The sequence below is a fragment of the Panthera uncia genome, chromosome B1, assembly GCF_023721935.1.
Source record: "Panthera uncia isolate 11264 chromosome B1, Puncia_PCG_1.0, whole genome shotgun sequence".
Taxonomy (NCBI): Eukaryota; Metazoa; Chordata; class Mammalia; order Carnivora; family Felidae; genus Panthera; species Panthera uncia.
Genome location: NC_064811.1, coordinates 157862088 through 157885393, shown reverse-complemented (window position 1 = coordinate 157885393; position 23306 = coordinate 157862088). Strand labels below are relative to the sequence as shown.

The 23306-nt window shown below is 45.7% G+C and overlaps 2 protein-coding genes across 3 annotated transcripts in view; one reads left to right on the top strand and one right to left on the bottom strand.

The window, feature by feature from the left end:
* Window positions 1–4500, top strand: part of TM2D2 (TM2 domain containing 2) — a 42315-nt gene extending 37815 nt beyond the window's left edge. The window contains exon 5 of the mRNA XM_049632443.1: window positions 4403–4500. Within this exon, the coding sequence (XP_049488400.1) occupies window positions 4403–4466 (64 nt within the window). The 3' untranslated portion in view covers window positions 4467–4500. The remainder of the gene's footprint in view (window positions 1–4402) is intronic.
* Window positions 1–23306, bottom strand: part of PLEKHA2 (pleckstrin homology domain containing A2) — a 57689-nt gene that overhangs the window by 19594 nt on the left and 14789 nt on the right. For both annotated transcript variants that reach the window (XM_049632441.1, XM_049632439.1), the window contains exons 3-5: window positions 11966–12022; window positions 6478–6526; window positions 4950–5047 (exon numbers count right to left, since the gene is read on the bottom strand). In XM_049632441.1, coding sequence (XP_049488398.1) covers window positions 4950–5047; window positions 6478–6526; window positions 11966–12022 — 204 coding nt within the window. The remainder of the gene's footprint in view (window positions 1–4949; window positions 5048–6477; window positions 6527–11965; window positions 12023–23306) is intronic.

Sequence of the window (23306 nt, the reverse complement as noted above, 5' to 3'; positions counted from 1 at the left end):
TGAAAGCTCATTCAAAGGAAGTAAATTTCCCCTAGGACTGCCTGACTCTCCATTGCTAAATGCCCCACTACCTACCTATGCCACCTTTTCTTCCCTGAGCTTTGCTATAATGTGATGGGACCCCTTTAGGGATGTTGATTATGGCTGGGATGTTTAGTGATATCATCATCATGGAACAACAGAAGCTCCCCTCAAGTGACCTAAATGAATTCTAGCAAAGAAAGGAGGGATGTAGCCTTTTAGACTTCCCAGTGGCCAGCAAAGGACTCATAGAAGCTTAGCTGTTGTACTGCCTCTCAGAATCTTGTCATCATAGGCTGCATCTGACCATCTACATGGAGCCTTTCCAAAGCCTCCAGCTTGTGGAGGACAAACCCACAATAACTGCCCCAGAGCTTGAAAACAAGGTCATTCTTTTGGTTGGTCCATATCCCCAGAGGCCTAATTAAAGGTGTGCCCTCCTCCATCTCCCTGTGGAGTATTCTCTGATGGGGGATATCCTTATGAATCTCATTTGCAATGTGAAATGAAAATTACAGGGACATGGGGCACCTGGCTCAGTTGCTGGAGCATATGACTCTTGATCCCGGGGTTACAAATTCAAGCCCCATGGTGGGTGTAGAGGTTACTTAACAACAAGAAAAGAAGGAAGGAAGGAAGGAAGGAAGGAAGGAAGGAAGGAAGGAAGGAAGGAGAGAAAGAAAGAAAGAAAGAAAGAAAGAAAGAAAGAGAAAAGAAAGAAGAAAAAGAGAAAGAAAGAAAGAAAGAAAGAAAGAAAGAAAGAAAGAAAGAGAAAAGAAAGAAGAAAAAGAAAGAAAGAAAAAGAAAATTACAGGGACTCATCTTACTTCCACCAGGCATGTCTAGACTGCAATGAGGAACAATCCAATGGGTGCAGGAGGCTGTGCTTTACTTTTACTGCTCAATTTTCAACAGTTTTGGGAAATGTAGTAAGTTGAATAATGTCCCCTTAAAACCATCCACCCACAAACTCAGAATATGACCTTACTTAGAAATAGGGTCTTTGCAAATATAGTTAAATTAAGATCAGATCATAACCAGTTAGGGTGGGCCCAAAGTCCAATGACTGATGCCCCTTTTAGAAGAAGAGAGGACACACAGACACACAGGCCATAGTGATGGAGGCAGAGATGGGAGTAATGCAGCTATAAGCCAGAGCATACCATTTTCTTCAGTGATAAGGACCCAGTGGCCTCAGCACAAAATGAACAGTGATCTGTGGGCAGATAAACTCGATCTATCCTGGTTCCATAAACTTGGGCAAGTCACTTTAATCTCTATGTATTTGTATCACCCCATTTATAATTGGGAATAATAACACTTAAGGTTTTTATATGAGGCTAAAATGAAGCCATGTATGTAAAAATGGTGTGTAATCTAACAAAGTTTACAACTGTTGCTCTTTTTAAATATTTTTAAATTTTTTAAAAATGTTTATTCATTTATTTTTTGAGAGAGAGAGCAGGAAAGAGTGTGTGTGTGTGTGAAAGGGGGAGGGACAGAGAGAGAGAGACACAGATCTGAAGCAGGATCCAGGCTCCGAGTTGTCAGCACAGAGCCCAATGTGGGGCTCAAACCCATGAACCATGAGATCATGAGATCATGACCTGAGCTGAAGTCAGACGTTTAACCAACTGAGCCACCCAAGTGCCCCTTTAAATATTTCCATTAACTCTTTTAGGTCTTGGAAGTCATAGGGTTCTGGGTGTTTAATCTCAGCTCTACCATTTACCCACCTCTAGATTTTGGGCAAGACTCTGATTTCCATCTTTCTCATCTAAAAAAGGGTAATAAAACCATTTATAAGAGTGATGTGAGAGGGGTGAATAATATGGCACGTGTGAGAGTTTGGCTCGATACATTATCTGTTCTCTCATTCATCTCTGTATCTGCCAAAGTCCCTGATGCTGCACTGTGTATATAAGGTGCCCTAAAATAAGTAGGCATGCCATCAATGTGATGCCCAGCCCACATCTTCCTTCATCCCAGCCTCCCTTAGGAAGGACACAAGATACAGGACGATATGGAAGTAGAAAAAGAAGTAAACCCTTCCAGGGCACAAACTGAATAGGAAATAGAGTATCCATCCTCTTCCTTCTATCCCACGAGACCTTTGACAGGAGGAGTGAAAAGATATATGAATGGAGTAAAGTAAAGTAGGGGTGATCCTGGAGACTATGAGACCCAGCAGAAGGCTCTGACATTCCAGCAAGCCTCTGGACTCCCAGCCTCTGGGCACTGCCATGCTCCTTCCCACTCCTGTGGCTTATGACTTCTGTTCCACATGGCCAGAAAAAAGGTGGGGGAACCTCACTACTGACAGCAACTCTATGCTCAAGGCACAAAAGAAAGGCCCCACCTCCTATCAGGCTTTGTAGCCCAGTTTACGAGGCAGGACAGAGAAGGAAAGCCATGAGAGAATGCTGAAAGAGAATAAAGTATTAGACACTGAAAGAAGCTCCAAAAGTGTGTCAAACACAGAAGGGTGAAGACCGCATCATGAACGAAGGAAACCTGTACTAAGATCCGCACTCTAGAGTCATGTGCACAAGCATGTCGGTTAGCACACAAATGTGAGATATATGCACTCTCCCTCCCTCCCTTCCGTTCTCTTTTCACAGGTGAACCAAAGTTTATAAAAATAACAAGCTAATAAGCCAGACCACCTCAATGACTGAATTGTACTCTGCTTGAGACTGCCATCGCAAGTGCTGGATAGGTGTACAGATTTCTCCTATTAATTTACTCACAGAAACCCTGAGGTATTTGGGAGAATAATCTGCCCCAGTACATAGGGTTACTATTAGAAGTGACTAGAATGTAAACTAGTCTGACCATATGATAAGAAAATGAACCATCCAGGGGCACCTGGGTGGCTCAGTTTGTTGAGCATCTGACTCTTGATTTCGGCTGAGGTCATGACCCTAGAGCCATGACCATAGAGATGAGCCATCATCATAGAGATGAGGATTGAGCCCCTCATCAGGCTACGCAATGAGGATGGAGGCTACTTAAGATTCTCTCTCTCCCTCAACCCCTATCCCCATCTGTGTGCTCTCAAAAAATTTTAAAAAAAGAAAAAAAAAGAAATCAATCTTCCAATTACAAAGTGGACAGAAGACATGAACAGACATTTCTCCAAAGACATCCAGATGGCCAACAGACACATAAAACGATGTTCATCATCACTTATCATCAGGGAAATGCAAATCAAAACTGCAATGAGATATCACCTCACACTGTCAGAACAGCGAAAATCAACAACACAAGAAACAAGAGGTGTTGGTGAGGATGTAGAGAAAAAGTAGCACTTGTACACTGTTGGTGGGAATGCAAACTGGTGCAGCCACTGTGGAAAACAATATGGAGGTTCCTCAGAAAGTTAAAAATAGAACTACCTTATGATCCAGCAATTGCACTGCTGGGTATTTACCCAAAGAATACAAGAACACTAAGTCACAGGGATACATGCGCCCCTATGTTTATAACAGCATTATCCACAATGCCAAGACATGGAAACAGCCCAAGGATCCATCAACTGATGAATGGATAAAGTGGTATACACACACACACACACACACACACGAATATTACTTGGCCATAAAAAAGAATGAAATCTTGGGGCGCCTGGGTGGCGCAGTCGGTTAAGCGTCCGACTTCAGCCAGGTCACGATCTCGCGGTCCGTGAGTTCGAGCCCCGCGTCAGGCTCTGGGCTGATGGCTCGGAGCCTGGAGCCTGTTTCCGACTCTGTGTCTCCCTCTCTCTCTGCCCCTCCCCCGTTCATGCTCTGTCTCTCTCTGTCCCAAAAATAAATAAAAAAAAAAAAAAAAAAAAAAAAAGAATGAAATCTTGCCATTTGCAAGGACATGGATAGAGCTAGAGAGTATAAGGCTAAGCAAGATAAGTCAGAGAAAGACAAATGCCATATGATTTCACTCACATATGGAATTTAAGAAAACAAACAAGCAAAAGAAAAATAAAAGAGACAGAGAGAGACAAATCAAGAAACAGACTCTTAACTATAGAGAACAAACTGATGGTTACCAGAGGGGAGGAGGATGGGGGGATGGGTGAAATAGGTGATGGGAATTAAGGAGTGCACTTGTGATGAGCACCGGGTGATGTATGAAAGTGCTGAATCACTATATTGTACAACTGAAACTAACATAACACTGTATGTTAACTAACTGGAATTAAAATAATAACTTAAAACAAAAATAACTAAAACAAGAATATCAATCTTCTCAGCATACAAACCACAGTTTACATGCCACAAGCCTGCCTATTATTGATGAAATGTCTAGTGGTTTTTTGGCCCCCAAAACATTAAGTTTTCCCTCTCCTCGTTCCTACCCTTCTTTCTTTTTCTGTATTTCTAAGGAAGAAGAAAGGAGTGCACCAGTCAAAGAGAATGAGACTACTCACAGAGCAGTCAGTGAACTAGCTCAGTGATGCTTTTCAAATGGAAGGCTTCTTCAGGACAGGTTGGTGGATGGCCCGGACTGACCCCCAGGTCACCTCTTAAAGGAAGAAGAGTATCTCCCCCCTCCGTGCCAGTAAAAAGTTCTGACTTCCCTCTTCACATGCTTTCCTTTTACTCTGCTTCTCATAGTCAGCAATCCATCTTCCAATCCCACCACACTGAATCAGCACACCAGAATTACCCAAAACACGACAGAGCGGGAGCCCTCCCAGGAAGCGCAAAGGGGACGCTCCATAAACTTCCCCTTGAACTTGATTCAAACTCAAACTCTCAGTTCAACTTGTGGTTAGTCAGCCAAGGTGTAAGAAGAGGTAGGGGGAACTGGGTCTGAACCGGCTCCTGGGAAAGCCCCTGCCATCATCTGAGCTTTTCCCCACCCAAAATGGGCCACGTGCTGAGAAGGGGCATGGACTCCCTCCAGAAAGGAGAAGGAATCATACATACGGTGATTTTGCTGGCTTGGTTCAAGGCTTCAACCCAGTCCTTCAGATCTTTCTGGTCATTAGCTTGAAGGAAATACCTCTGAGAGAGGGCATTGATGACTGCAATCGTCATGGGGAAGAAAAGAGGAAAGACCCAGGTGAGAACACATGCAAGACAAAAAGACTCCACAAAACTAAGGTGCCGAAGTAGCAAGGTGGAAGATTCTACGAAGCAGATGAAGACATTTGTCATGACGCAAAGTCAGCTGCATGAATATCAGGGAAGCAGCAGGCTGTAAGTGCTGTCTCTTTAAAAGTGTGAATTAGTCCATCACCTGTCGTTAATGTTCTAATAACCCCCTTAATAATACACTGTTGTACAGCGATGAGGCTTCTAGTCCACCACCACCAAGATACACGCTTGAACTGCTTTTTAGAGGTGCTCACAGATTTACAGTCATGATGATACATATATAATTTTGGACCCAGTGCTCCTTGTTTTTACTGGCACAACTGGCCTGGGTTAGGAGCCTTGTCTGTGGTCAGAAAATGGAACAAAGCTTGCCTGAGATCAAATCTGTGACCCTGACCTTATTTTCCACCTGTTCTTTCCTCTGAGCACTCCATGAGGTCAATAATTTACTTTTGGGTTCATTATTTATCTCTTTTAGATCTGCTGACCACAAAATCTGAGACAGTAATTTCTGAGCTTAGCAATGATATTTGAAAGAAACGGGACAATGAGAGCACCAAAGAAGCCTGAACCAGCCTGCAGTTGGGAGAGATGACAGCTCAAGTCACTATTTTATTCTTCTAGCATAAATAAGCCAGAACTATAAGAAGTAAGCATCATGCAGTACACATTGAATTCATTAGTTCATTCAGTCCCTCAACAAATATTATTGAACAGCCATTATATGCCAGGAACCGCTGTATGTGGTGAGGAGACAGCAGTGACAGAGCAAAGGGATATCCCTGCTTCATGGAGCTTGCAAAACCACCCTAGATAAAAACAGAAGCTACTTGTTAGTATCTGCTTATAGAACTTTGTACAGTACTGAGAACACAGTAGGAGCCAAATAAATACTGATGATTTAATTAATGACTAGAGGCAGCCACCGAGCAATGCCCTCTCTGCTTCCTGTGTCACTCCCAACTCTTCACTCATCTGGCAACACTGAGACACTCGACAGGATACTCTTTTCCATTGTTCCTCCAGCTCCCCCCCAAGTCTCCACCTTTCCTGAGCACACCACTACAGAGTTGGAGATGAGGGTTCCCAGAAACTACCAGTAGATACCTGTACCCTGCCCTGTGGAGTCAGGAAAACGGAAACGTCACTGCTCCCTGCACCTCTGTCTTATGCTATTAACGGTGTTCACAGGGAGACCAAAGAAAGCAGTATCACTTGACACCTAGCAACATCGCGGTGACCGAAGTCACTCATATACACAGGGCATAAGTCACATGTGATCACAGGACCGTCTCCACACAAAAAGGAAGTTGCTGTAGGAGTGTTCGGAGAACCCATCCTCCAGTTCAGTACTTACCGAAGCAAAACGGAGTTTTTGGTTTCTGCTTTGGTGTAGCTACGCTCACCTAAATCAAATAAAAAACAAAAGAAACAAGAATATATTTCTAACATTGTTGTAAAAGAAAACAGTGTTTTCTTTTCAAATTTTTTAATTGTGAAACTTCTCACACAAAAAAGAAGAGTATATAAAACATACATAAACATTCTGAAGAATAATAATTAAATGGAAACCCTATACTCACGATCCAGATTAAGAAATAGGCCACTATCAATCCTCTTTCTTGGAAGCCTTTTGTGTGCCTCTCCCTGATAGAATCCCACCCCCCCCCCCCAGAAATAAGCACTATCTTGATGTCTATATTAATCTTTATCTTTGTAAAAATGCTTTTAGAAACCACTGAGTCCTAACAAAATTCTCTTTGGACCACACAACCTGTACTTGCCCCATTCACACTACAAGATTCCACTCCTCTCGCAACCACCGACCCCCTCCCTAAACAGTTCTCCAAATTAAAGATGGTATTGCTACACACACATAGATTCCAATTAAAGCACACAGAAAGGTCACGCAGTGTGCATTTGGACATGCTGATCAGTGCCCTTTATATCTACCCTAACTGTTGAATCACAAAAAATAAGAGGGGCCCATGGAATCAGAACATACTTATGTATTTAAAAGAAGACAACAGAAGAAAGTAGAAACATGTTTATAGCTCCTGTTCTTTCATATTGTTTTATCAATCCTACCCCTTTCATGTACACTCCTGACTACATGCAGAGGTAAACCCATGTCACTCTGGTTCAAACCCACTGAACCAATAAAGGAAAACAAATCATATTCCATCATATGCCCACAAACATTAGGTGACTACTCTTGTTGTAGGTTGAATAGGAACTGTACCTGGGATTTCTAAGGAGGCACCTTCCCCCCGCCCTCAAACCCTAGGTTAGGAACTATTTCCACATTGTCATCATGCCCCTGTGGACACATTCTCTCAGTCCCCTTTCCAAGCAATGGCCTTCTCCTACTTGTATGAGATCTGAAAAAAAAATACCTTGCCCTCCAACAAACAAAATGAATATAGCATACTCAACATTAATACATCAATCATTAAATGTCTATGTAACATTATATAAACCTCCTCGACATTATATAAACCTCTTTGACAAGTGTTTGCAAGATGTCACATTAAGTCAACTTCGTTCATGTTTCAGTGAAACAGTCAAAGAAATTTCATTACATTCGAAAATAATTAGTAGCTTTGATTTTCTTAGTTCGCAAGAACCCTCCTGGATGGGCAAGATGACTGCTAAAAAATTACAGCCAATCACAAATTAGAGTTACTCAGCCGAATCATTCCAAATATCAGATGACTGAAATCCTTTCGAATATTTTACAGCCAATTATATTTAATGAGGGAGATGGTTATATTCTGATACGTTCACCATCATGTGAGGTGGAGGCCTTAGGCCTAACGAAAGTCTTTAAACAGTCCTGAAACACAAAGATTTAGGCAAAGACGAACACATATATCCTAAGTTCATTCACAGACCACCCAAATTCAGGCATGTCTTCGCCATTCTCAGAAACCACTCAGCAGAGCTCCACGACATCATAGTTCTTTGCCCCTGTGCTGCCTGGTGTTCCTGGGTTTGAGATCCTGAATTCCATCTGAACCACAGTATGTGCCTTTATCCTGCTTGTGTCTGATGTTCTGATCTGTCAGTGTCTCATTTTCTTGCTCTATCCCTCGGCATCCATGTTCCCCCTGCAGGTCCTTACGCCCAAGGTCCATGCCCAAGGTGCATGCCCTACCCTCCACTCCTGTGTAGCTCTGACCATCACAGAACTAACTGCCTGGCCCTCAGAACCCACCCATCTCACGGCTTCTTTGTACTTGAAGCTTTCGGATGGCTTTGTAAAGCTGGGCACTTTGAGACCTTCTGGGGCTTATTTGGAGATACACCTCTTTCTCCCAGAAACTGACTTTTATCACTGACCAGAGAAAGCACCACTGGCAGAGACTTTTCACCAGGTTGGGTGACAGAGAGTCGACTCCGACCACAACTTATCAGCAGCCTATACTGAAAGACTACTACCAATATGCTTATTACAGCAACTGAAACCAAGAGATCATCTGGTTTTTCATTTGTTTTTATATGTTTATCCAGTTTTCAGTCAGGGGACGTGCGTGATTACATGCATGCACGTCTATAATTTGCCCCATGCCTAACCACGGAAGGAGTATCTGGCAAGGCTGCTAGTTCTTTGCTGAATCAGTTCTAGTTCTGCCCTGATAGGCTATTTAGCGAGGGTCACACCCTCAAAATTTCTGATCAGCTTCCCAATTAGCAAAGCCAGACTGCAATTACAAGTCCCCTTCTTACAATCACAGAATGGCAGAAGAGGAAAAGAAATCATGTCTCTAGCTGTGCTGTGTCCTTCGGGGAGAAGGGCCAAGGTACAGGCTTCATTTACTATGGAGAGTTAGCTCTGGCCTCCCCGACATCCTGGGGACTGTGGCAGCAGAATCCCTGCCCCCATGGGACTGTAAGTATAAGCCCTCTGCTCTCCACCCCACCTCATGTTGGTGATCAGCCCAGCCTGTGCAGCCTCTTTCAGATGTAGTGAAGGAACAGAGGATCCTGAAAAAGTATGGCGGACAGCTTAACTATAGTGGGTGTGGCCAAGTGCTACCATCTGCCTGCCCTGAGGTGGCCACAGTTAAGTAGCTGCATGGCGGTGATTGACTGGTGGGTCCTGAATTATGCAAGCAATGAAAGGAGGTCAGGATGTGAGGCGGGGTATGGGCGCGGGTCACCCACAGAGTGACGCAGATAAGGCCACTCTACAGCGCAACAGCCTCTCAGGAACTCGCTCTTATCAGATCAAATACAGACCACAGGAGCAGCAAACTCATCGGTGGCAGGGCACTGTTTAGCCGGCCCCATCCTGTCTGCCCCTGGCCGGAAGTAGAGCTGGGGCCCCTCTGGCAGAAGCAGCAACAGCAGAACACGGTCTTGAAGCTCTGGGGTAGCTCTGCCCCGTGTCCAGGGTGACCCTGCCCCTTCAGGTGACATCAAGAGCAGAGGAAGAAGCAGTCAACTACACAGAATGGTTGGAGGGGTTCTAGGTAGGGGCCTCCGGACCAGCTTCAGGGGGTCAATGAGCTCTGAAATCACAGGCAAAACTGGGGTGTGTACACACAGACATACTTTACCTGGAAAAGGAGTTCACACTCTTCATGCAACCCTTAGAAGGATCCGTGACCACGACTCCCACCCCCCAACAACAAGAAGAACCAGTGTTCTAGGAAGGTCTTCCTTATAGCTAGCTGAGGGCAAGGCCCTGACAAAGCGGGACACAAGCTGGGAGTGGGATGCTGGTGCTGGCTATATACAAGAGAAGAGCCATCCAGCAAAGTGGGAAGGTGATGGCACCAAGGCCACCTTCAGACATTTTCTAGTTTGCCCAAAACCTGGTTCTACTGCCATTGGTGCCCTGGACATCAGGTCAAGAACATTCATCTCTGTTGGCCTTTCTGAAGGAACTCCTCTTCCCAACACTAGCCCTCAAGAAAGAACTATGGAAGAGCACGCAGCATCCCCCCCCCCCCCAACCCCTGCACAGAGACCACACACACACCACAAGCCAGGTCAACACTGTGGTTAAATGCTTTACTCTAGGGGTGGGGGGGCAGGGGTGCTACCTAGGGGTTAACAAGAAATAACCTGGAAGGCTAAATTTGATGCCAGCACCACAGCTCAATGTTTTTCTGGGAAAACCCCTGCTTTCTGGCACTGGGTCAGGCAGGAGTTAAAGGCTCCTCTCAGCTCCATGTAACCTGACCCTGTGGCAGCTGTGGGTTTCTGCATAACACCCACCCAGGCCTGCATCTCCCAAGAAGGGCTAAAAGGCATGCCCATCCTTTCTAAATGAGGCAGCCTCCAAAACTGAGAACTCTAAAAGCCCTCATCTGAGCTGCATTTATAAATCATGATTCAGCAGGAGATTGTATTCACTTTTCCCTAATCAAAAAAGAAAAAAAAAAAAAAAAATCTCCAAAACCCTTTCAAACAGGAGAGGGTTTGGAATTTCACTAATAATGAGGTTCTCTGCTCCCCCTCTGATTCTGTTCCTCCAAGCCTCCTGGAGAAAGACCTAATGAGCTCACAACAAGACCCGACAGGCAAGGGGAAGGCCCAAACCTCTGGCCGGCCTAGCCCCGGAGGCGGCCACATCTCGCACCACAAGGCAAGCACAAATTGCCCACAGCTGTGCTAGCAAAGCTTTGCTTAAAGCCCTGCTCCCTTCCCGCCGCGCCCACCCCCCACCCCCCAGGTCATTATCTCCTCTCTCTAATCCGCTCAAACCCTGCCCTGCATCTTCTGCCTTTGTGCCCAGCTGTGTCTGCCAGACCCTGCCCGCAGCCCCTGCAGCCGCCTCCACCTCCAAACCCCCCCCCCCCCCCCCCCCGCCAGCTGGGATGGCAGGCTGAACACAAGGGCTCCCAAAGCTCATTATGAAAAGGAGCCAGTGGTCACTCAGATCTGGGTCCCCCTACCGTGTATCAACCCCTGAGGGTGGGAGGATGTGGACAAGGAAGCAGAGATTCCCCAAGAGGCCTGAAGTGAGGGGTGCATGGGGAAAGCAGGACTTCCGGAACCTTTGTGCTGGCTGGGCGCCACCTGGCTCTTCTCATTGGACAAAGAGTTCCTCTTTCTGGCGAGGCACTAAATCCCCCAGTCTTTTTTATCTCTGCTGCATCACAGGTCAGCATTGGTGCCTGCTCCAGGGAGGGGCCGCTAAAAGAAGCTAAATTCAGCAGCTATGTGTGGGCATCATCAACCAGCCCTCTGCCTCCCCCCCCCCTGCCACCGCCGCCCCCTCTCTGCCCCGTCTCTGCTCTGAAAGGGGGCTGATCTTCTACCATCCACACTAACCGTATGGGGGATGGCCCGTCAGCCCACCTGCCAGACCCTCCAGCAGTCATCTGACTGCTGAATGGTTCCCTGGCACAACTGAGTGTCTTCCCGGGGCTCTCTTAGCCTTCCCTCCAGGAATCCTGTCCAGGTGATTGATAATCCAGCATAGCCCGAACTCTTTCTGAGCCGCTCCTTTAGAACAAGACCCCTGGGGAGAATCTTTTAGAGTCACTAGGAGGTTTCGTCGTTGTTTTTGCGTTCCTTTTTGCCCCAGTTTCGAAAAAAAGTCATGCCCCACTCCTATCCCCACTACCAATACCTCGTTGGCAGGAGCTGGGAGCATCACTGATGTGTCCCAGAAGGAAGAGGCTTCAGGCTCAGCTCCAAGAACCTGTGAGCCACACTCCACCCAGCCCTGGTCAGCAGCAAAGTTCCAAAGGCAAACGTGAGGACAGGGGAGCACTTCACTGCCCACGGAATACCCCCAAATGCTAACGCCAGAAGAAATGGACATTTCTTGTTTAGATACTAAACCTATTTAGAGAACATGAATTCCCAGAGCTCCAGGAGAACATTACCTTCGAGATGTAGGTCAGCTGCAAAGATCCAACAGCTCCTGCCCCAATTGCCAGGTTCTGAAAGACAGATGTTTTTCATTTTGAGAAGGATGATGCTACGTGAGGCAGTGGAAACAGCGCTAAAAGACAGAAGACCAAGACTCTAGTCGTGGCTTTGCAACCCTGAGCAAGCCACTTACCCACATTCTTGAGCTCACTTTCCTCTCTAAAACAGTGATAATTCTTGCCATGTATATGTATACACTAATGTTATCCTTGGCCTTACTTACCACAGAGGGCTGTGTTCTAGGACAGTGGTGAAAAGTGGGAGCTCCACCATTTGACAGTGAATACGTTCCTGAACCACTAAGCCTCCACTTTCTTTTCTGTAAAAATAGAGATGATAATAGTACCTACCTCATAAGGCAGCCATACGGATGACCTAATACATTTAAGGGCACTTGGAGTTGTCCCTGGTACATAAATGACTCTCAACAAGTGTTAGCCATTATATTTTTTCTTTCCTGACTGCTCTGATCTCCGTAGTGGCTTGGAACTGTTTCATGCCATTCTAAGTTCTTTTTGTAATAAACACAGTGCAGATTCATACAATACAGAAATTAGAAAATACAGCTGTTCGGTTTATTTTACAGGAGCATTACGAGTACCAACTGGAATGATGTCTGTAGACCATAAAACACTAAGTAAATGTTCTATTAAAACAGCAAGAAACTCACAAGCACCTTGTCGGGCAATATTCTATCTTGGCACAATCTCTTTGGCTTTCTAATTTCTCCACTGTTAGAAATGAAATAATGATGACACAGGGATGGTAGCATATCAAAGAAATGACCGAGGTTAGAAATCACAGCTATGGAGTTTCTAATTTATAACGTGGAAAATTCACTCCCCCATGGACCTGAGACCCTGTCCACAGCTCCTGGTGACCTCTTAAACTGTTGCAATAGCCTCAAAGAATAACCCTGAAGTCCCCATTACCTGGGGTTATCTCAAAGCAATAAACAGAGATGAATATTGGATAATGAGAATTTAGTGAATTTCCTAAAGGGTTAGCAGTGAAATGACCGGTCATTCCAGAAGACTGCCCTTAAGAAGTATCTTACGTGGCAGGGAAGAGTCCTTCTAGGCCCAATTAACTAAATTAACACACATCACTTGAAGCAAATGCAAGGTATGAAATTTTCTATTCAGGAAAAAAGGGATGGGGATAATACCACAGTGAAAGGATTCTCAGAGCCCTTAAATTTTAGAGTAAGAAATTCAGAAAGGATATTCCCCCTCTCCCTTTTACAAATGAGGCTATAAATCTAAAATGCTGCCTTGTGAGTCTCCAGATTAGCATTTCAAATATGGATGATCTGATTTACACATTTTTTTCAAATACACAGTGACAGCATTTTGTTTACTTTTAAGGAAACCTCTATTGGATAAAGAGAGATAGGTCCTGTGCCCCTAAATCAGAGTCCAAAAAGGAGCCACAGGACTCCAAAAGGCCGGTGAGCAACTGACACTGCCCCAAGGAGACCGTGAGTCACTCTGGATGGACACATGGAGCCACGGGCCTCTGCTGGACACAGAGCACCTGGCCCACTCCCAGCCCCTATTTGGCATTGGAGGAAAGTGAGGGGATTTGTGAGTGAGGGGATTTGTTCCACTTCACATAAATGCTCAGATCTCCTGACTTCAACCCAATGCCCTAGAAGCAAGCAGCACGATAAAATTTTAAAAGCTCGAGTGGTTGGAATTCTGGCTGTGACATTATTGCCCTATGACTGCAGGCAAGTTTCTGTACCTATAAAATGGAGACGACAAACCCTGTTTCATAGGCTCATTGTGAGAACAGCATGAAAATGCAGAGGGAGAGCCCAGCACACGGCAGCTCCTCTCCCCGACCCACAAGGCTAATTACAAGATACACATGCCAAGTCTCAGAGCTGGTCTTGCACAACTCCCTCTCCTCACCCCAAACCACAGCCCGAAGGCCTCCAGAGGTATCTGGAATTATGAGAGATGAAGTGAGATCTGGGGAACCATTCGGGCACTAACCCACACATAATGACAGATATGAGCCGATCAGATTTCAACTACTTCATCCCCCCCCCCCCCTCCATTGCTCCCCCCTCCGCCCCCTGCCTCCTTCAGCTCTCCCGCTGCAGAAATACACAGCAGCCGTTCTCCAGGCCCAGCTACCTGAGGGCAGGGGTGTCTTCACCACCTTCACCCACAGCCTACCCCTCAGTCTGCTTCTAGGCTTACATGCACCTCCACCATGAGAAGCCAGGAAAATATGATGAGTGTCTGTAAATGCAGTTTCCCCCCATCTTCCTCCCCACCCGGGGGAAAATGAATGACAGGAGTAAACAGCCCCAAGATCACCGAGCCTTGATCCAGAGGGATGGCGCCGTGTCCACTCCAATTACTGGACCTAGGAGATTAATGGTGACAGCTCACTGCCAGGGTGGCAGCCCCAGGCAGACACTTCCTGGTCAAGGAAGAATGTGCCAACATGCCTGAGCTGAGGACCTCAGGCAGCCAGCTGTCAGGCCAGGGATGCCAGGAAACAGCACCTGGGGAGGGGCAGGGCGTCAGAGCCTATGCAAGCTGCCTCTCCAGGCCACAAACTGTCTCTTCCAGGGAAAAGACAAGAGGACGCTGACTGCAGTCTGTCCCTCTCTTAATTCACGTACACCAATCCTTCTCCAACTTTGGTGCACATCAGAATCTCCTAGGGAGCTCGCCTGAAAAGGCCCGGGCTCAGGCCTCACCCAAAAAACACTGAATCAGAGTCAAGTGGGATGTGGTCAGAACATGCACATTTTTTAAATGTTCCCAAGTGATCCCTACACAGGCCCAAGTTTGAGAACAACTGGTCTACATGACAAAATCTAGCCCTTGATTCTGTATTGGAGTATATTTTTCTGTGAGTTTAAGTCTCTTCTTACTAGATTTTAAGCACATTGAGGACATGAGTGGAATCGTATTCCTCTACAGAGCAGACTCCTCAACTTAAAACAAACAAACAAACAAACACCATTTACATGGTGGACAAGTTCCCAAACCAGTCCATAAAAGCCTGCTATACTCAGAGTGCCAAAGGCCTCCCATCCACCACTGGCGAATGACGTTTCTTTGGAATGACTTGTTCATGTTTTGAACTTGGCTGTCACTGAGTTTGCATTTCCCATGACCTTGGGTAGGGTTCCAGAGGGACAACAATAAGGGGCAGGGGGCATAAAAGGATTCAGTCCCAGCTACAAGAGGGTCAAGGGCTTGAGGAGAAGGACGAGAAGCATCGAGATGAGAGCATCTAAGCAGATGCGGAATGGAGACAGGCTGATGGGAAGACTACTATGTGAATCACCTGGGGATATATATATATATATATTTGGGGGGGGGGGGTTTATCGATTATGAGAGAGAGAGAGAGACACGCAGAGGAGACAGGGAGAGAGAATCCCAAGCAGGCTCCATGCTGTCAACACAGTGTCCAACGTGAGACTCGATCCCATGAACCGTGAGATCATGACCTGAGACAAAAGTCAAGAGTTGAACGCTCAACAGACTGATCCACCCAGGTGCCCCAACCTGGGGATGTTTTTAAACAAACTAATACCCATGCCTCATCCTCAGTTTTGGCTGATCTGGGGTAGGGCCCAGGCACCTGTATGTTTCTCAAGCTCCCCACTGATTCCACAGTGCTGCCTGTTTTGAGGACCAATGCTGCACACACTGGCTGGTCCTGCTGACTGTGCGCTGGCAATGTAGCAGCTGGTGAGAGAAAGTCACGCCCAGCGGCAGTGCACAGGGTGACCCTGGCTGCTGCACCAGCAGTAAACAGGGAGGAAGGGAAAGGCGGGGCGGTGGGCAGGGAGACAGAAAGGGGATTCCAGTGCCACATGAAGCTGTCAGCAATTGTGTGTGAGGATGTCTGTTAAGTCAGGAGCATTCTAAATTTTCTGGAACAATGTAGGGCACGGGACAGGTTCCCATTAAATGGTGGACAGTTTTTGTTTTAAGTTTATTTATTTATTGAGAGAGAGAGAGACAGCAGGGGTGGGGCAGAGAGAGAGACAGAGAGAGAGAATCCCAAGCAGGTTCTTTGCCATCAGCACAGAGCCTGATATGGGGCTCAAACCCATGAACCACGAGATCATGACCTGAGCTGAAATCAAGGGTTGGCTGCTTAACCAACTGAGCCATGCAGGCGCTCCGAATGACTGACAAGTTTTTATGACGATACTGCCAACACCTTGCTTTTTGCTCAAGTGTTCTGCCACCAAGGACCTCAAAGAAGCTCCCACTTCCCATGAGTGAAAAGCGTAGAGTTTATTCTTTTCCATTACCAAGGAAGGAGCAGACATGCCCACACAGAGATGTGACACACCTCCTATAGTAAGCCTGTTTTCCAGAAGCAACATTATTTCTTGTTGAATTAGAAAATTTTTACCCCTGTGTCTCCTGCTGCCTTTCCCATCTTCTAATGAGAGTAACAGGGAACACAGAAATGACCAACTATAGAGTCATAAACTCACAGCACAACAACACTAAGGTTCTGGTGATCCCTCATCATTCACCATATGAGTCCTCTAAGGCTCAAGGTGGGGAAATGACTTCCTCAACAAGCAGATAAAGGCAGAGCTTGTAACTCCCAACATCAATCCGATACTCTGGCAAAGCACAACTGGAGGAAGAAAAAAGGAAGCTGATGCATATGTAGAGTCTTTTATGCACCAGGCCTGTCGCTAGGTACTCCTACGCATTGCTTCATCCTGGCAATCCCATTTTACAGATGAAGATACTAAGGACTGAGCAGGTGAAGCAACTTGTTCAAGGTCACACATGCACTGAGTAGTCAGGCCAGTACGCAAACCCAACCCTTTCTGATTCTCCAATCTCATGCTCTTTCCTTTGTACCTTGCCACCTCCCGTGAGATAATCCTTCAAATGTACAAGGACCTGCTCATTATCTGAGAGTTGATTATCAATGAAAGGTAAATACAAGAGCAGGACCAGCAGGGTTACACCAAAAGAGGCCCTATATAGTTACCCAAGCTGGGCAGGGCAGGAACTGGTCAAACTGGCTCTTGGCTGCCAAACTCCAAAAGACTGGGGATTCAGAGTAGAAAGGGGGAAAGAGAGAGGCTAGCCATCTTACCTTCTCTCATATCCCTCAGTGGTGCCTAGCAGAACACATTAGGTGGTCAAAAACAGCTTGCTAGTTAACTAGTGGGAGAAGGAGGAAGGGAATGTATGTGGAAATCCCACAACTAGGCCCTGAGCCAACATGGCTGCCCATGGGCTGAAACCACAACTCAAACCACCAGAAGCCAAGGCCAGACACAGACTCTCAGAAAAGAAAGACTTGCCTAGGAAGAGCCATGTGATGGGAACAGAGGGGAAAGCATAATTCCCTCTGCCCCACATTCCACAGCCCTCACCCTAGAATAAGAATAACCAAAAGGAAAGTAACCAAGCTATTCCCAGGGATTAGGTGATCCAGACAGTGGCTTGACCTGTTGCTCTGGTGCCAAATACATCTCCTCCCCTCCACTCTGCAGCTCCACTTCCTGATAACTAACTTGAGGAAGAGTGAAATGTCCATGGCTATTCTCCTCATTCTATAGTTCAAAATACACATTTAATCTTTGCCTTCCAGAAAAGTCAACTCTGTATCATAAATTGCTGTGTTGGTATAATGCTTGCATTCTATTATCTGGATGCCTCTTTTTCACTGACACACATCAGCACCGGCTTCAGCCAGTGGCTGGACTTTATGATTTGTAAGTCTCCTGCCACCACATTCCCAGCCCCTTTATTTCCCTCCCCCAAATCCTGGTGATAGTGACCAAAAAACGTGCACCAAGGCCCTGGCTGTAGATAATCCCCTGGACACATTCAGATTCCAAGACTCCAACTACTGGCCACAAAAATGGTTCTAAAACTAAAACCTTAAACTCAGTAAGCCAACCCCCTTCAGGGTGCCTGGATAGTTCAGTCGGTTGAGGGTCCAACTCTTGATTTCGGCTCAGGTCATGATCTCATGTTTCAATGGGTTCAAGCCCCATATTGGGCTCTGCACTGACAGTGTGGAGCCTGCTTGTGATTCACTCTTCCCCCCACCCTCTCTACGTCTCCTGTGCTTGCTCTCTCTCTCTCAAATAAATAAAAACTTTAAAAATTTTTTTAAATTAAAAATAAAAAAAAAAAGTAAGCCAACACCTTCACCCCTGTGCTCAAGGCAGCCCCCTCCACACATGCCTCAAATTCAAGAGTCATTTCCCCTCCAGCCTCAAACTGGCCCCGTACCCCACTGCCCCGCATCTGCCCGCGGATCCACACTCTCTCCCAGTCAGCCTGGTCCTAAACCTCCGAATGCTCTCCTTCACCCTTCTGTCAGTCACCAAGCCTGTCATTTTCTTCCTTCACAGGGCCTCTGGATCTGTCCCTTCCTCCCTATTCACCTTGCACCACCACCACTGACATTCCAGGAAACCCTAGAAAAATGTCTCACTGTGAACAAGTAACATCTCGGTGACACTTTAGAGTTTATGCAAGCACTTTCACAAAAATTATTTAATCTTTACGGCAACTATGTCAGAGGGAGATATAATTAATATCATTACCCCTACTTTACAGAGGAGGACAGGAGACTCAAAAACGATCGGTGTTTCCCTAATTAAGGTATACCTCAAAGTGTTCTGTGCTCAGCTGATGTGAACTAAGAAAACGGGCTCGGAAGCAAAATCTAACAGGCAGCTCCCTCCCAAATATACAATTGCCCGCTTTGCCTTAGAGGCATTATTTGAATAAAAATAATAAAATGCCATTCTTTTGTATATAGTTTTATAAATACATAAACATAGATGTATATGATAGATATATTCAAACAAATATTGAAGACTGAAATCTAAAAGCAAAACATTAACAACAATATAACCAAAGACAAATTTTAAGAAAACTTAGAACAGTTTCTTCACGGCTTCACATGGGTAAAACCTCAGCTACATCTCTCAGCTTTCCTCTCTTTTAGTTGCTTGAACTTTAATAACAAGTAGGGCTAACTATTAACACAATTTTCCCCAAGTGCCTCTTGGTTTTCACTCCTTTTTAATTTAGACAAAGTACCATCTTGTTATAAAGAAGAGGAGGATTGTTTTTTAAAAAACCGCATGATTATACTCTAGTATTTTATGTTCATTCTCCAAAAGTCCATGCATAATTTTAATTCTAAAAACATTAATTAAATAGTAATGTTCCCTTAACAGAATTTGCATTTGGGTGAAAGTACAGATCTGTTGCTTGCAATCTTTCAGAATTTTTTTTCCCCAAAGGAATTCTGCATCCTTACTCTAACACAGTATGGACAAAAGCATGCCAGAAATTCTACTTAGCCCATTAAATCATTTGTCTACGTGGAAAGTTAATACACATACCAATAACACAAAACCCATGAATGAAAAACACTTGGCTCAAACAACTGCTGAAGATCTGAAAATTATCATGATGCTTGTTTATACAGAGAGTATCTCTGGATAGACACACAAGAAACTGGTCATGTGGGCTGCCTCTGGCTAGGGAAAGACGTGGCTGGCACACAGGACTGGAAGGGAGTAACCTGTCACTATATGTGAGCTGTCCTACATTTTGAATTTTGTACCATATGCATGCATTGGCTATTTTTTTTAAGTTCTCTTACCGGTTCTTGGCATTTTGACAGGGTAAAGCATGTGATGCAAAGATCTTTTAAATATTGTTGGATTTTAGCCAAATTTTGCTCAAGGAGGTTTCTGACAGAAAACACAATTTTAAAAAGTAGCAATTTTCACCTAGCCTTTAAGACAACACTATTGTCGGGGCGCCTAAGTGGCTCAGCCAGTTAAGCATCTAACTTCAGATCATGATCCCGCAGTTGGTGAGTTTGAGCCCCGCATTGGGCGCTCTGTGTCAGCATAGAGCCCACCTCAGGTCCTCTGTACCCACCTCTCTCTGCCCCTACCCCACTCATTCTCCCTCTCTCTCTCTCTCTTCTCTCTCTCTCTCAAAAATAAACATTAAAAAAAGAGACAACATTATTGCTCATTTATATGTTCTATATATTCCTACCACTGTTCTGTATTCTAATATATCCAAAAACCCAAAATAGTCAAATAACCATCTTTTTTGTCAACACAGGTGAAACTGCTTGCCACTTTCAATGGAAAGAACTTATTAAAAGTTCTTTAAAAAAAAAAAAAAAAGCAAAGGGCTTTCATTGCACCCCAGAGTTACCAGGAGAGATAACAATCTTTCTGAAGGTTATAATGATCCATAATTCATATCACGGCCTTTGCAAAGTAAAAGCATCTGAGTATTTTTCTGTCAACAGAGAGAAAATACACTTCGCAGAGTACATTTGACAAGAACAACCATCTAGTACAACAGTATTTTCATGCTTCTGTAATTACGTCTTGCAATTACTTAGGCAAGTGGGCATCACGAGGGTGGAACATAAGCGTTGCTGTGCAACTAAAATATAGTTAGTCACTCTGTAGGTCACTGTAATAAAGTAAAGCAGCCCAATTAAGGTATTTCCTCTCCTCTCTCATGATAGAGACCAACATTAAATTAAAATACACGCGCTCGTTCCGTAATATCATGGTGACGTTTCAGGGAGATCCAGCCAATGTTTGTTTCTGTTCAAAAATTATTTGTGTACTTAATATTATCAGCGTATCAATTTTTAAAAGCATTAGCCAAATCTGTGGCCATAACCAATAATATTGAAACTTTCTATTTATAGGGGTGCTTTTTAGCAAATGGGTTTCATCCCATATCGGTCTGGTGTCACCACTGCCTGTATTAAAAACTTTACCACATTGAATCCAAATTCTATCGGACATCTGGGGCTGTACTGGGCCCGTGCATGCTGATGCCTAGCGTACCCCTGCCATTCATCCCGTGAGCAGACACGGCTGCTGTGCACACAATGGCCGGCACCTGCAGCTCTGTTTCCGAGGGCAGCCTTCAGGCCTCTGGAGCTGTTTTGCCCACACTGGTAGAGCCAAAACCAGTGACTGTCCAGTGGGGCATGCGAAAGCCCATGTCTCTCGGAGAACTCTGAGGCCTAACCTACAGCGAGCCCCCCTGCAGCATCAGGCTGAGGCCTACCCTTTGCCAACTTCTTGGAAGATCTTTGTCTGGCTTCCTCTGCTTCCCTGTCCTGCTTCCCAGCTCTCTTGACAGCTTCCAGAAGAACATTTCCTTAAGAAAAAGCTTGGCACAAATCCTTGTCTTGGTGCCTGACTCCTGGTCTTGGGGTCTCACTCTAACCAGGTGAGCTCACCTTCCTCCTTGGGACAGCCTCTGTCCCCAAATGACTGCTGTTTCCCTCACATAGAATACCTTCCTCTTCCTCTTTGGCTCTGCTTAGGATAGAGTGCATAACAATCAAATGAGAGGGGTGCCTGGGTGGCTCAGTCAGTTAAGCGTCCAACTTCAGCTCAGGTCATGATCTCACGGTTCCTGAGTTTGAGGCTCACTGCTGTCAGCCTTTCAATGCACAGCCCGCTTCACATCCCTTGTCCCTTCTCCCTCCCCCACTTGCACTCTCCCAAAAATAAATAAATATTGAAAAAAAACCCTATCAAATGAAATAGCGTAAGTGAAAACACTTCAAAACCTATAAAATGCCCTGCAAATGGGAATCACTTGTGGTAATAATTCATCTCACCCATCCTTCCATATCTGGATCTAGCACCACCCCCCTCCACGAAGGTGGGGGTCCCACTCTCCCTGCCACATTTTTTTTTAATCGTCCACCTCCTCACCGACAGTGTAAGCTCCATGAGGGAAAAGATGCGGTCTGTGCACTGCTGGAGCCTCAGCATCCACAGTGGCGTATGGTGCACAGGGCGTGTTTAGCAAACCTGTGTTAAGTTGTGTTGCTAAACTCCAGTAGCTCACTCTACTCTTCGCCCTTCAGGAAACGAAGGGCTGACAGCCATGTTAGAGATCATCTAGAGTACCTACAGCCCAGTGAGCACAGATACCTCACCTAATGTACAAAACCACTCAGTGGCAGAGCCAGAATCTGATCCTTCATCTCGCCTCCCAGACCTGAGAACTTTCCATGTGAGGCTCCACCTTGAGGCCCTACACCTTCCCTGGATGGGCAGACACACCAGAAAACTGCACCCCCTTCCCCTTCAGCCAACCTACTGGCATCTGGGCCATTCAACTCAACACTGTGCCATCTTGTTATAAAGCTGCGCTGAGATTTTTAGCGCCACAGTTGTGTGTGATGTTTTCACCTCTCCAGCTAAACCTGAAGCTTCCCAGTGGCAAAGACTTCACTGAATTCAGCTCCCACCTCGTCTCCAGGACCTTGCACAGGGCTGAGCACAGACATCAGTGGGAGGAAGCAGATGCAGGTGAAGAAAGCAGGCACTGGAACGTCTATACCTGGCTCCAACTCCAGCTCTACATTTTAACACCTGTGTGACTCTGAACAAAGTTGCCAAACTTCCTGCTCCTCGTCCAGAGTGATGACGGTCCCTGAGTCCCAGGATTATTAGGAGAACGTAATGAGATAATGTATGTAAAACATTTCACGCTCGGTAAGCATAAGCAGCAGGTAACAGTAATAGTAGCAGCAGCAGTAGGAAAAACAGGCTCCATAACCACCAACTACCAAGTGGCTTCAACAGGCAAAGATCAGAGACATGGGCTGAAAGAATCCCCTGCTTATTAGTGCCTATTAACTAAGATACCTTATCAGGCGTCTCTTTTGCCCTATAAAAATAAGATAGTGAGTGACCGAACGCAGTTCCATGTCTCTCTCCTCAGGGGCAGAGCACCCCCTCCACCCACCCTCTCCGTTTGCTCCTGGGGATCATCTCCAATCCACCCTTCTCCTGACTTCCAGCACTCTGCTTTGTCCGCCTCTGCAGAGTTTCCACTCAATTTAGGCCCAAGGGAAGCCCAACCCCAGGAGAGCAGTGTTGGGCACTCTGCATTTCACAAAGGCCTCCCTTTGGACAGACTCTTCACTTGGCCCTCTTTGGTCTGTTCATCCATTCATTGAGCACACACCTTTATTGAATGCTGGACACTATGGATCAAAACCTAAGCCAGATGAGCTCCCTACCCTAGAGGACCTCCCAGCCCTGAGCGTCCTCTGGCTTCTCTTTCTTAATCAGAGACTGCCTCTAAAGCTTTCCTTCCTCCTAAGCAACATTACGATGATGGTCTCATTATCAGCAATAAAGGCAGAAGAACTGGAGTCAGACTGCCAGGGCTGGAATCTTGGCTCTGAAACTCTTCACTATGTAGCCATGGGCAAATTCTTCCCCTCTCTGCCTCAC